This window comes from Rhinolophus sinicus, chromosome 18 (assembly GCF_057876585.1).
Source record: "Rhinolophus sinicus isolate RSI-liver-muscle chromosome 18, RSI-T2T, whole genome shotgun sequence".
In the NCBI taxonomy this organism is placed as follows: Eukaryota; Metazoa; Chordata; class Mammalia; order Chiroptera; family Rhinolophidae; genus Rhinolophus; species Rhinolophus sinicus.
In genome coordinates, this window is record NC_142518.1 from 109,616,291 (window position 1) to 109,630,883 (window position 14,593).

Consider the following 14,593-nt stretch of genomic DNA (forward strand, 5'->3'; position numbering starts at 1 on the left):
GTTGTATGTGTGTGTGTGTGTGTCCCACAGTCTTTTCAATCTGGTTTTAATTTGAATAGCTTGAAATACCGGGACAGCTGTCATATGTAGATAATTTAGGTTTTAAATTTGGATTATTGGACTTTTGATTCTGGCCATGATGGAGTAACGGGATGAAATTTGCTCACCTAAACAACTAAAAAAACAGGCAAAATACATGAAACAATGATTTTCAATTTATTAGATTCAGGCAATGAAGAACGGTGTTCTCTGAGATTAAAAACAAATGAGGTGAGCCCTATGATTGCCCAAGTTTACCTCCTCGAAAGAGATTGAGGACCTCAATGCACAGTGGAGAAGCCTGGCCATCTCCTTGAGTTGAGATGAAGCTGGGTGTCTAGGGGTATGAGGTGGATAGAGTTTGCAGGGTAAAATTCCAGAGAGGAGAGAGCTCCAGAGAAAGAAATCTCCAGAGATTATGCATGTCTGGGAATCCTTCTTCCCATTAAAGTGGAAAACCTCCTAATTCATGGGGCTCAGTTAGAATACACAGAATGGCTTTGCCTTAGAAGGGAGCAATACCAGCCATAGTCTAAATACTGCTTTTATCTCACCTAAAAAGTTTCAAATCAAGACCCAAAAGGATCATACTGTTTCCAAGTTACTTGTATTCCAGAACAAAGCTAAAGAATATTTATTTATAGAAACACAAAAATATCCAGTAGTTAACAAGTTAAAATTCACAATGTCTGACATCCAGTCAAAATTATCAGCCCTTCAAAAGAAGCAGGAAAGTAGGATCAATGATGAGGAGAAGAAGAAATTAAAATTGACCTAGAAATGATACATATGATAGGGTTAATAGGCAAGGACATTAAAACAGTATTATAGGTAGGAGATGGGGAAAGCCGAGGTTTGGGAAGTTTGAGGGCACCAGGCCTTTTGGGAGAGTAGGGATGCAAGGAAGCCGAGGTTGTTCCGCCTGGAACTTTTCAGAACCCGGCAAGATTGCTGCGTGAATGATAGGGCCAGGGCCGAGCCCTAGAGGCCTGACATGAGGTAAAACGTGTGTTCCCACGCCTTGTGCACAATCGGTAACAACTCTGTAGATAGCATGTATATACGTGCTTTTCTTACTGGAAAATGTAAAAACGATTATTAAAAGAATAACGCTTCCTACCGGACAATGGGATTAAAGTGGTTTTTAAAACTTTTTGGCTCTTAGTATTGAACCCTAGTTTAAAATACATGCACATGTAAAATAAAGTTGCTGGAAGGAAAAAACAAAACACAGTGTTATATATAACTGTATTCCATATGTTCAAATGAAAAGAGGAAAGGTTAAACATGTTAAATGAGGCCATGGAAGATATAAAAAAGACCCCAAGTAAACAGAGCATTGGTGAGTAGTGAAGCAATTTCAAGTGGCCTATGCACATAAATTTGGAGACTCCAAAGGAGAGGGAAAATGGGGGCATGGGAAAAAATATTTGAATGAAAAATCTCCAAATTTGATGAAAACTAAAAATCCAGAGATTTGAAAAGCTAAAAGAATGCCAAGAACAAGAAATATGCAGTAAACTATACCCAGGCCCATAATAATCAAATTATTTAAAATCAGTGATAAAAGAGAAAATCTTAAAAGTACCCAGAGAAAAAAGACCCTTTACTACAGAGGAACAAAGCCAAGGATAAGAGTAAATTTCTTGTTAAAACAATTTAAGCAAGAGAAGAATGGACTAATATCTTTCAAGTACTGAAAAATTAAACTGTCCACATAGAATTCTATATACAGTGAAAATATATTGCAAAAACAACAGTTAAATAAAGGATTTTTCTGAAACACAAAACCTTGAAGAATTAATTACCAAGATACATGCACTACAAGAAATGTTAAAGAATGTTTAAAAGAAATGTCCAAGTCCTCCAGGCAGAGAGAAAATTATACCAGATAGAAATTTGGATCTACAAAGGAACAAAAAGCACCAGGAATTGCAACTTCATGGATAAACATATAGACGAGATAGAAGATTGGCCACAGGCTGGGATGGGTGGGAACAGCATAAACTCTAGATGAATTCAGGCCAGGGGCCCATCTCCGCCCTGTCACTTACTAGTCACATGATCTTGAGAAAATTACCAGGCCTCTGAGCGTCAGGTTCTTCATCTGTGAAGTAAGTGGGTCTGATGAGCCCTGTCCTGTAGGACTGCAGGAGAGTATGGAGTGTTTGTAAAGCGACTCGCACCGTGCCTGGTGTACGTTGCAACTTTGGTGAGTGGTATTTATTTCTAATATTGTTTTGATCCCAGACCCTTCCATTCTCTCCTCTGGGACTTTGGTTGTTTGTTACCCAGGTCATATTAGAGACTATGAAGCTCAATAGGACATGGACTAGCCAATCTTCCAAAAGTGTTGTTTCATTAATAAAACTAAGTAAATTTTCCCATTTAAAGGATATAAGTTCAAATTCAGGTGTGGGGTTATCCTCTCAGCTGGATACAACACAAAGCTCCTAGATGGAAGTAAAGAACCAACCCTTTCCCTCCCTCCAACCTGCTCTTCCATGCAAATCACCCCTTTCATTCATTTCCCACCCAAAAAAATCTAGCCCTTGGTTATAATTGGCCAAATTATACTCAAGATCATTAAAATCCTAATTAAAACCTAATTAATGCTGTGGGCTCTGGCTCTCCCACACCACAGAGAAGACTGCCTGTCCAGTGACTTCTGGGCCACACCCCAAGGAAGAGTGACCGTATTTCTCCAGAAATCCATGCACATGATGGGGATAAAACCCCTGGGCCTCGCACTGGGACCAAAGGCACTGGGACTGAGTGCAGGCACCCACCCTTGCTAGCCAGGCGGAGATTTTTCTCTGGTTTCTCCATGATCCAAGGGAACTTGTCAGAGCAATTTTCCATTTCAAATTTTCCTCTCACGTACAAGACACACCATCTGCCCACTCTGGCCGCTACCACCACCAGCTTCATCACAATCATCTCCCACACAGGGATCCTGTTTCCCAAAGCCCCAAACGGTCTTTTTATGGCTCGGGCCTTTTACACTGGAGTGCTCCCCCTGGAGCCCCACCCCCTCTCCCCTTCTTTCACTTGTTCTCTAGGACTGAGGGGACCCCTCACCACCTTCCCCATAGGACTGGGGCTCCCACCCTATCATTCAAGGGTGGGTGTGTCCTGCTGATCCTAGTGTCCCCGCTACTAACACAGGGCCTTCCAGAGGACAGAGGCTCAGTGAACCTCGCGATAGAAATGAGTCAGTGAACAGAGATTTTATTTATTACTATCTATTTTTTCTACATTGTTGAATAAGCTGAGAAAATCCAGGTATATATATTTTACTTTAACAGAATGACAAACGAAAAATACCTAATCACTATGTTGTACATTTGGAACTAATATATTGTAATTTAAAAACATCACTCTGCTAAATGTTATAAGATTTTTTATAAGATTAACTGGAACTTTATACATTAATTAAAGTGATCCACCACAAATGCAGAGAATCCATTAGGAAAAACAAAGTTTGCTCTAACTAGTTATTTTTTACAACTTCAAGAATATTTGAATAAATGTCATATTCGATTCCAAAAAAAAAAAAAAAGAAAAAGAAAAGAAAACAATTATTTTAAAAAGAAACATACATACATAAAATCTTTTCAAAAACAAACTGCTTTCTTACATTTAAACAATTAAGTATTTAAAATTTTCTCTATTTTACTACTAAGTTCTTTCACATTTTCAAAAAAAAATTCCTATTCCAATGCCATGTTATCTTGTTACAAACTACAAACAAAATGTAAGGTTTCCCAATTTGTTTTACAAAATAGCAAAACTTGTTCTCTTAAACTGGGTAAATAGCAATAAATGTGCAACCCATGTAATTTATAAAGTTAGATTCTGAAGCTAATAAACATTATACTTAATGTAACATTTTAAAATACCACAAACAAAAGATACATTACTAAGTCACCCGTGTGGAACAGGAACACAAAAATGTTATTCATTATGACTCCTTCAGCCCCAGCCTAGCTAGCCCTCCACTACTTAGATCATTGACTGCCCTGTAAAAACACAAAATAAAGAATCTGCGTTGGACTTCACTCAAGGCAGGAGAACCTACCGGACATGGCACTAGAACTTGCACTGGCCATGTCGGTGGCAATTCTGGCCTGGGCTCTCTCTTCCTGATCTCTTATAGCCTCGTCATACCAGACTGGGAAGGATGTGGGGTCACAATTATTGACCTCAGCCAAAAACTCCAGGACTTTCATCTTGCTAGTTTCAGCGTGGGCCCTGGGACCCCACAGGAACATATAGCGAGCAGGATCACTATTAGGCACCTGCTGGTACTCCAGATACTGTTCCTGCACCAAAATTCCAGTAATGAGCTCCCTGGGCTCCCCATAGATGGAATGCACACTCCCAGCATAGATCCCTATGCTACTTAGCTTTTCCCAGATCTCCTCTTCAGGGACACGGTCACCCTCCATGAAAATTATGCACAGGATAAGTATCAGGAGACCGGTCTTGGGCATGCTGTGCTCATCAATCCCCATCCCATTGTAGGTGAGGCCTAAGGTGGTGACCAGGACATAGGAGTGGTCGCTGGCGTCCACTTCCTTCACATCAACGCCAAAGACCAGCTGCAGGCACTCACAGGTTTCTCTGAAGATCACATGGAAGTGGTCTTGATGCTCTCTGATAACCCTACTCAGCATTTCCGCCTTTGTAGTCAGCTCCTTTGTGCGATACTTCAGGAGCAGGAACCCCACCAGGGCACCTACCTTGTCATCAATCACAAAGCTGGGCAAGGACTCGGTGTCTGGCAGGGCCTGCGAGGTGCTAGAAACCTCCCCTTCTTGGCTGCTGAATTGGCTCAAGGGAGTGGAGGCGAGAGCAGGGCAGGGGTAGCTGGAACTTACAGGGCTCTGGGGAGGAGTCGGTGTGCCAAAAACCATATAAATCTCCTGCGAGGTGCTTGGAGAGTTTGAAATCAGACCATAGGAAGAGGAGGAAGAGGAGGAGGAGGAGGAGGAGGGGAAAGAGGAGGAGGCAGTAGAGGAGGATGAGGAAGTATCCTCTTCCACAGCCTCGGGAATCTGTGCACCCACGAGGCCCTGGGCCTCACTTTCGGAATCAAGGTCTTCCTCAAACATGTAGCGTCGTCGCTTCGGAGCTCTAGGCATGATGACTCGTGTCAGGCAGCCACGAGAGTGTGGGCAGGAGGTGGGTGATGGGGACCCACGGACCTGGGGGAGACAGGGAGTGTGAGTGGCCTCAGCTGAGAAACCCACCTTAGGAGCCTCTGACAAAGGCGACTTACAGGTCTCCTCTGTGTGGGTGCTCTCGGGCGGCACAGTCTCTCCTCAGCGGGCTGTCCTGAAGATCCTGAGGGAGGAAGTGAGATGTCTCCTCAGGGTGCAGCCAGCACGCCCAAGATCCTGGAGACACTGGGGTCCCCTCTGTTCTGGGGTGGGGGAGCTCCTGGGGACACATTCAGGGTATGTACCTCGCGTTGACTTCTGACACTGCTTGGGCCTCCTCTGCTCTATGACCTGTGGCCACGTGCCTCAGATTAAGGTCTTTACTTCCCAGCTCATGGAGCCCCTGTAACAGGAAACAAGGGGACACCTCAGCTTGCAGATGGCATGCACAGCCCTGAGCCCCCAGTGCTGACAAGAGGGGTGAGCGGGACTCTGTGAGATACCCACTGTTCTGGGGTGTGTGGTCCCCGCTGTGCTCCCTTAGGGTCCTCACCTTATTTCTGGCAGGGCCGGCTGCACCCCTCTGCTGGCCTGAGGCAAAACTCTCAGAAGAAGACCACACACCCCTGATACTGAACAGAAGGAAGTGAGGGAGCCCCACATGTAGCCACACCTGCCCAGGGCCTCCCAGGGGGAACAGCGAGGGATGACCAACTACCGTGGGGTCCATCTGTCCTGGGATGTGGGGTCCACTCACTCTTCAGCTTCATGCCTGGCAGGGCTTCCCCTGTTTACCTGCGGCCACCCTCCCTAAACAAAGGTCTCACCTTTGTGTGAGACCAAAGATGGAAATGAGGGGTCACCTAATGCAGCCACACAGCTTCAGGTCCTCTCCTGGCTGACAGAAGGGACGGGGGGTGTTGGGTGTCTGTACATTCTCCTGTGCTGTGGGTTCACCGAGTCTTCTCTCCCAGTCCTCGCCATGACTCCTCAAGAGGCCTGGGCCTCCTCCCTCTGCCTCCCTCAGTCCAGCCCTCTGTGCGTAAACCTCACCTTCCTCAGCTGCCCAAGCAGGAAGTCAGGAAACATCACACTTGGAACCGCTCCCCACTCCCAGCTGTACCTGCCCAGGGTCCACAGCAGGGGAGCATCTCTGTGGAATCGCCTCTGTTCTGGGGTCCCGGGTCCCTTCCTTCTCCCTCTGCATTCTCACCTTGACTCCCAGGAAGACCTGGGCCCTCCCTCTGCGGACCTGACGCCCTAGCCCCACACCAAGCCCCCAGGCTCTCTCAGACCAGGATGCAGATGTCAGGAAATGCCCTGTGGCCATCTCACCCTGGGGCCTCCCGGGCTGACTCTGCTCTGGGGTCCAGATTCCCTCCGGCCTCCTTTTCCACCCCTGCACAATCTGGGTCCTCCCACTGCCGACCTGAGGCCCTGCTCCCTCCTTATACCAAGTGGGCAGTTTGTGTCAGACCCGGATGTAGACGTTAGGGAAACCCTCGCGTGGTCATCCCGCCCTCGGGGCCTCCCAGGGCTGATGGCAGGGGCGGGCTTCGGTGGGGTCCCTTCGCTTGTGGGGCCCAGGGTCCCCTCAGTCCTTCCCTTACCTGCTCACCTTGACTATGACACACCCTGGCTCCTCCCACTGCCGACCTGAGGCCCTGCTCCCTCCTTATACCAAGTGGGCAGTTCGTGTCAGACCCGGATGCAGACGTTAGGGAAACCCTCGCGTGCTCATCGCGCCCTCGGGGTCTCCCAGGGCTGATGGCAGGGGCGGGCTTCGGTGGGGTCCCTTCTCTTGTGGGGCCCAGGGTCCCCTCAGTCCTCCCTCTGTGATGTCACCTTGACTATGACAAACCCTGGGTCCTCCCACTGCCAACCTGAGGCCCTGCTCCCTCCTTATACCAAGTGGGCAGTTCGTGTCAGACCCGGATGTAGACGTTAGGGAAACCCTCGCGTGGTCATCCCGCCCTCGGGGCCTCCCAGGGCTGATGGCAGGGGCGGGCTTCAGTGGGGTCCCTTCTCTTGTGGGGCCCAGGGTCCCCTCAGTCCTTCCCTTACCTGCTCACCTTGACACCAGGATGGACCTCGATCCTCCCCTCTGCCAACCTGTCGCCCTGCTCCCTCCTTATACCAAGTGGGCAGTTTGTGTCAGACCCGGATGCAGACGTTAGGGAAACCCTCGCGTGGTCATCGCGCCCTCGGGGTCTCCCAGGGCTGATGGCAGGGGCGGGCTTCGCTGGGGTCCCTTCTCTTGTGGGGCTCAGGGTCCCCTCAGTCCTTCCTCTGTGTCGTCACCTTGACTATGACACACCCTGGGCCCTCCCTCTTGTCAATCTGATGCCCTGCTCCTTTTACCAAGTTGGCAGTTTTCTCAGACCTGGATGTGAAATTTAGGAAAAGCCAAGTATGGAAATCCCGTTCTCAGGGCCTCCCAGGCCCGATTCTGTTCTGGGGTCTAGGGTCCCTCAGTCCTTCTCTTACCTGCTCACCTTGACACCAGGATGGACTTCGATCCTCCCCTCTGACAACCTGAGGCCCTGCTCCCTCCTTATACCAAGTGGGCAGTTTGTGCCAGACCCGGATGTAGACGTTAGGGAAACCCTCACGTGGTCATCGCGCCCTCGGGGCCTCCCAGGGCTGATGGCAGGGGCGGGCTTCGATGGGGTCCCTTCTCTTGTGGGGCCCAGGGTCCCCTCAGTCCTCCCTCTGTGATGTCACCTTGACTATGACACACCCTGGGCCCTCCCACTGCCGACCTGACGCCCTGCTCCCTCCTTATACCAAGTGGGCAGTTTGTGTCAGACCCGGATGTAGACGTTAGGGAAACCCTCGCGTGGTCATCGCGCCCTCGGGGTCTCCCAGGGCTGATGGCAGGGGCGGGCTTCGCTGGGGTCCCTTCGCTTGTGGGGCCCAGGGTCCCCTCAGTTCTTCCCTTACCTGCTCACCTTGACACCAGGATGGACCTCGATCCTCCCCTCTGCCAACCTGACGCCCTGCTCCCTCCTTATACCAAGTGGGCAGTTTGTGCCAGACCCGGATGTAGACGTTAGGGAAACCCTCGCGTGGTCATCGCGCCCTCGGGGTCTCCCAGGGCTGATGGCAGGGGCGGGCTTCGGTGGGGTCCCTTCGCTTGTGGGGCCCAGGGTCCCCTCAGTCCTTCCCTTACCTGCTCACCTTGACACCAGGATGGACCTCGATCCTCCCCTCTGCCAACCTGACGCCCTGCTCCCTCCTTATACCAAGTGGGCAGTTTGTGTCAGACCCGGATGTAGACGTTAGGGAAACCCTCACGTGGTCATCGCGCCCTCGGGGTCTCCCAGGGCTGATGGCAGGGGCGGGCTTCGGTGGGGTCCCTTCTCTTGTGGGGCCCAGGGTCCCCTCAGTCCTTCCCTTACCTGCTCACCTTGACACCAGGATGGACCTCGATCCTCCCCTCTGCCAACCTGACGCCCTGCTCCCTCCTTATACCAAGTGGGCAGTTTGTGTCAGACCCGGATGTAGACGTTAGGGAAACCCTCACGTGGTCATCGCGCCCTCGGGGCCTCCCAGGGCTGATGGCAGGGGCGGGCTTCGATGGGGTCCCTTCTCTTGTGGGGCCCAGGGTCCCCTCAGTCCTTCCCTTACCTGCTCACCTTGACACCAGGATGGACCTCGATCCTCCCCTCTGCCAACCTGAGGCCCTGCTCCCTCCTTATACCAAGTGGGCAGTTTGTGTCAGACCCGGATGCAGACGTTAGGGAAACCCTCACGTGGTCATCCCGCCCTCGGGGCCTCCCAGGGCTGATGGCAGGGGCGGGCTTCGATGGGGTCCCTTCTCTTGTGGGGCCCAGGGTCCCCTCAGTCCTTCCCTTACCTGCTCACCTTGACACCAGGATGGACCTCGATCCTCCCCTCTGCCAACCTGAGGCCCTCCTCCCTCCTTATACCAAGTGGGCAGTTTGTGTCAGACCCGGATGTGGAAGTCAGGACACACCGCGTGGTCATCCCGCCCTGAGGACTCCCAAGACTTACTCTTGTGGGGCCCAGGGTCCCTTGGCCCTCCCTCAGGGTCCTTACCTAGCTTCATATCTGGCAGAGAGCCTGGGTCTCTACCCTCTGCTGACCTGAAGACACACACCTCAGACCAAACACCCCCCCCTTCAGTATCCCAAGGCGGAAGTGAGGTAATACTACATCCGACCAGACTGCCATGGGCTTCCCTGGGCTGATAGCAAGAGTGGGTTTCTGTTGAGGGTGGGGATACTCTCTGTTGTGGAATCTAGGGTCCCCTCAGCCTTCCCTGGGGGTCCTCACCTTGATTACTGACAGGTTATGGGCCCTCCTCTTTGATGACCTGAGTCCAGTGCATTCAGGTTAAGATCGTCCCCTCCTTGAGACCCCTTTCTCCAGCAGAAGTCAGGGCCACAATATCTATTGGGTTACGTCTTCCTGGGATCTCCCCAGTCTGATAGCAGGGACAAGAGTTGGGTGGGAGGTAGAGGTAGGGACTGAGGATCCCTCTGCTCTGAGATCAAGGGTCCCTTCAGTCCTTACCTTGGCTCTTGGCAGGTACTGGGACTCATTTGTCTGCTGATCTGAAGACACGTCTTCTATCCAAGCCTCACTTCCTTGATACCTGCACCTCCTCTTCCCCAGGAGGAAGTCAGGGGCCTCCAGGGACTCCTAGTAGGGACAGGGTGTAGATGGAACCCCTCTTTTCTGGTTTGGGAGGTTTCTGTAATGCTCCTTCAAGATTCTCACCTTGACTCCTGGCAGGGCCCGAGATTCCTCTCTGCTGACCTGAGTCCATCTAGTTCCAACCAAGACCCTCACTGCTCTGAGAGCCCCCACAGGCAGTAATGAGGTCAGCTCTCAGCCTGATAGCTCTACAGGAGGGGGGGGTCTCCCAGGGCTGTCAACAGGAGCTAGATTCTGTGGACCCCCTGGGGAGGGTGGACTCACCAGTCCCCTATCATGAAGGCCCTCATCTTGGCTCCTGGCTCCTTGAATAAATGCTGGCAGTGATCTGCCCTCTCCCTGTCAGCTCTGAGCATTTGCCCAGCTGCAACGCTTGCAACTGCGGGTCACACACAGACTTAGATGCTAGACAGGGAGCTGTAGTGCTCATGACTGTGGGGAAGGGTCAGAGAGGAAGCACACCTTCCAGTGGGGTCTCTTCACCAGCCAGCAGACTTTGGAAACATTTTGTCCTAAAACATTTATTTTCTACATAGAGGCTGAGCCAAAGGATTTCAGGAGGGCCTGCTGTTTCAAGGTTCTCTAACATTGTATTATCAGGTACAGAGGTTTTCATTTTCTTAACCCTCATTTCTAGTAAAAAAATATATATTTTACATCTCCACCAAATGTACACTTAGAATATATATACAATTTCATGAAGGAATATCTGATCACTCTGATACTTCCTATTCTATTTCCAGTCCATTCTTTATCTTCTATTAAAATAATTTTTTGAAAGGCCAGTCTTCACCCACTGTCGAAAGTTCAGAAATAGCAGTAAAACCAATGAATCACCATAGTAGTAATTAGTAAAATTTTATTGTGCACACACCAAAAAGACAGTTTGTGAACTAGGAGCACTGAAACCAAACATCGAATGAGACTCAGGGGTGTATTGTTTAAAACAGCTTAAGGCACTTATTATTCTTCACAGCGATTGGTTACAATATTAGAATTTTCTTAAATGATAGGGAATTGGTTAGTGGTTACCTGGAATCAATTTGGGGCAACAGTTTAAGTTTTCCTTATGATTTCCAGAGGCATAAGCAAGAAATGAACCAGGTTGTTAGTCTTGCAAAATAAGCTGAATTAATTTTTGCTTGTATGACTAAACTGGATTTGTCTGCTCGGGGAATTTTCAAGGCTGGCCTCCATTTGTTTATTTTAACACACTAAAATGGTTTCAGGTGGTTATTAGCACAGACTTTGGGGTCCTACTACCTCAATCATCCCATCTTTTATTGTGCTTTGCTTTATTATGCTTTACAGATGTTGCAGGGTTTTTTTTACAATGAAGGCAAAACCCTCCACAAGCAAAAAAGATTACAATGAACTTTATTGCGATATTTGCTTTATTGAGGTGGTCTAGAACTGAACCTTCAGTTTCTCTGAGTCATGGCTGTATTACCCCAGGGCTACCGGCATGTGTGGTCTGAGGGCTTGCCTCAGATTTCCACAAGAAGTAGGGGCAGAAGTTTAAACTTTTCATCCTACCTACCCTGTCATCTGCAACACAGAGCCTACAGCACCACCCAATTTCCCTGTTGCTTCCCACGCCCCCACCCAAATACAAGTACCAGCTCAGCACAGTCTTCAGTTTCCCCCAGGGCTTTCTTAACGTTTCCGTTGTTTTGAGTTTGTTGCTGGTTTTTTTCCTCTCTCCCTTCTGTAGTTATTGAGGTTGGATTTGGGGAGAGGAAGTCAGCAGTCTGAACTTGATGGTCATCTTGGTCATCACAGGTAAGGAACTAAATCTGTAAATAATTGAAAGAGAATTCACATCTTTATAATATTCTGTTTTCCATTAATAAATAGGTTTTACTGCTTTATTTGGGAATTATTTTAGCTGACTCTATCAGCAAACTTTTATATTTGCCTCCATTAATATCTTGTACATGTTGGGATTCCTTTTAGGTAATTTTTGGATTTTGTTGCCATTGTGAATGGAATATTTTCTATTCCATGTACTAATTAGTTATTGCTTTTAGGTGGCAAGGCTCTTGATTTTGCTATAGTGATCTTCCATGTAACATTTTTCTGAAGTCTCTTACTCATTTCAACATTTCACATACCTATTCCATTGACTATAGATAATATTACAGATAAAAATATTTTATAGATGATATCGTCACCAGATACTATCTTTTCCCAATATTCATATCTCTTATTTATTTTGACACCCATAGCTCTATGCGTTCCAGTGCAGTTTTGAAGAGTAGAGGAGAGAGCATACATTTTTTGTGTTGTCTGTTCATGGCTTTAACCAGAATTCTTCTAACATTTCACATTTAAGTGTTTGCTATAGACTTTAGGAAATTTAAGTGCTAACATTAGTTTACTAATTATTTTTTATTACCATGACCTTGTGTTGAATTTCTTTCAAAGGCCCTTTATGTATCCATTGACATAATGAAGTGGTTTTTTCTCTCCTAATTTGTACAGGGAATTATAATTGAAAGTATTTTCTAATGTTAAATCATATTTGTATGCTTCAGACACAGCCTGTTTATTTAATTCACTGCTATGTTGAATGTGCTATTAAATTATTTAGAATATTTGCTGCTGTTTGAGTGAGCATGTCTCAAGTGTTCTTTTCATGGGGTGTTCTCATATGCTTTTTGAATCAAGGAGCATTAGCATGGCAAAATGAGTTGAATAATTGCCCATTTCTGTATGCTTTGGAAGAGTTTACATAAGGTGGTAATTTGTTTTTCCCTGTTTTGAAGAACTAGCCTCCAAAACTGCCTTGTTCTGGAACATTTGATTGGGGCTTGAGTTTTGAATAGTTTCAGACTTTATCGTTTGATTAAACTTTTAAGTGGTCAATGTGGGGACAGAATCCCAGAGAGCAGTTTCCAGGCTCTTGACCTCAAGTGGAAAGGTGCTGGCTTGGGTAGTAGATGGCCATCAGCTGTGACTAGTTGGCCATCAGCTGTAACCCATTAGCCATTAGCGACTGATATAACTGCCATGGCTGCTTTGGTTGGTTGGTTGGTTGGTTGGTTGGTTGGTTGGTTGGTTGGTTGGTTGGTTGGCAGAGAAGTGGATGGCAGATTGTGGCTCCTGCTTCCTGTGTCTCCAACCCAGCCACCAGCGAGAATATAGTGGTATGACTCCCCTATCTATGGCTCCGTGGGCGTGGGTGTTCCTTTTTGGCCTCACCATATCCTGTGTTCTTGTGCGGGGAGCGGTACCAGAATCCCTACATGACACCAACAAACAGGATTTTTGTTCTATGCAGTTTCCCATGGTATGGATTTTGTTGAGTGCAACATTTATGGTGTCCCTTAATATGTTCTTCAAACCTGACTTTCTGACACTACAAGATACCTCAGGCTCATTTGTATATTTACTGCCCAAATTCTAGAATCAGCCATTTCTCCAAAAAGCCCTAGTTCCTTTTATTGGATGATGGTTTTAAGTGACCTAGATCTCAGTGCAAGTATGCTTATTGCTACTGGGGAGTTGTTACTTATAGGTCCTCTCAGCTAAGAGAGCAATGAAATATGTATGTATATATTAACCTGTCTATATACACATACCTATGAATATATATGTAACCCATCTGTATCTACGAGGTCTGACAATTAAGTTCGTGAACTCATCCTAGAAGAAGTGCTACATACCTTGTTGCTGAATATCACTACAGTCACCTTCGAAGTACTCCCCTTGGGAAGCTATGCACCAATGCCAGCCCCTAGTCTACCCTTCAAAGCAATTTTGGAACTCTTTTTTTGGAATGGCCATCAGAGCTGTTGTCATATTCCCCTTGATGTCCTGCATGTCATCAAAATGTCTTCCTTTCAATATTTCCTTTATCTTCGGGTGAAGAAAGAAGTTGGGCTGGCCTGGTGGCTCAGGTGGTTGGAGCGCTGTGCTCCTAAATGCCGAGGTTGTCGCCAGCGTGAATGCCACATTCTGCATTCCATCCTTGAATTCCTTGACCTCCTAAATTGATTTTTTAGAATCTTTAGGGATTTTATACATTAACTCTTAGTGCTTTCAAGTTCCTTTTTTGACAAATACGTGTACATACTGTCATGTATGCACCATAGCGATATCATACAAAATAGCTTCACTGCCCTAATAAATCTCCTGTGCTTAAACTATTAAACCTTTTTCTATATGTTTACCATATCTATGATTTTTCTCTTTCCAAAATGTCATATAAATGGAATCTTACACTCGCTAGCCTTTTCCAACTGGCTTTTTTCATTTAACAATATGCATTTAAAATTCATTCATGTCTTTGTATATCTTATAGGTCATTCTTTTTTATTGATGAGTTGTGTTGCATTGTAAGCTTGTGCCAGAATTTATTTATCCATTCATCTATTGAAGGACATCTTGGTTGCTTCCAGGTTTTGGGCGATTATCAAATAAGCACTGGTAAACATTCATGTGCAGGTTTTTGTGTGGACATAAGTTTTTAAATCAGTTAGGTAAATACCCAAGGATGTGCTTGTTAGATCTTAGATCTTATGGTGAGACTAGGTTCAGTTTCTTTTTTTTCACTGATGGAAGTATTGCTTTTGCTACACAAATTTTGTGTTTTTATTTTGATTTAATTCAAAACATTTAAAAAACTTTATATTGGGGTTTCTTCCCTGACCCAGAGGTATTTGGAAGTGTGTTGTTTAATTTACAAATTAAATTCTCTTTCT

General features: G+C 47.0%; 1 protein-coding gene across 1 annotated transcript; it reads right to left on the reverse strand.

The window, feature by feature from the left end:
• Positions 1-4,097: 4,097 nt before the first annotated feature.
• LOC109434369 (melanoma-associated antigen 10) lies at positions 4,098-5,772 on the reverse strand. The gene has a single exon (XM_019711224.3). The coding sequence runs from the start codon at positions 5,184-5,186 to the stop codon at positions 4,098-4,100; it is 1,089 nt and encodes a 362-aa protein (XP_019566783.3). The 5' UTR covers positions 5,187-5,772.
• Positions 5,773-14,593: the final 8,821 nt, after the last annotated feature.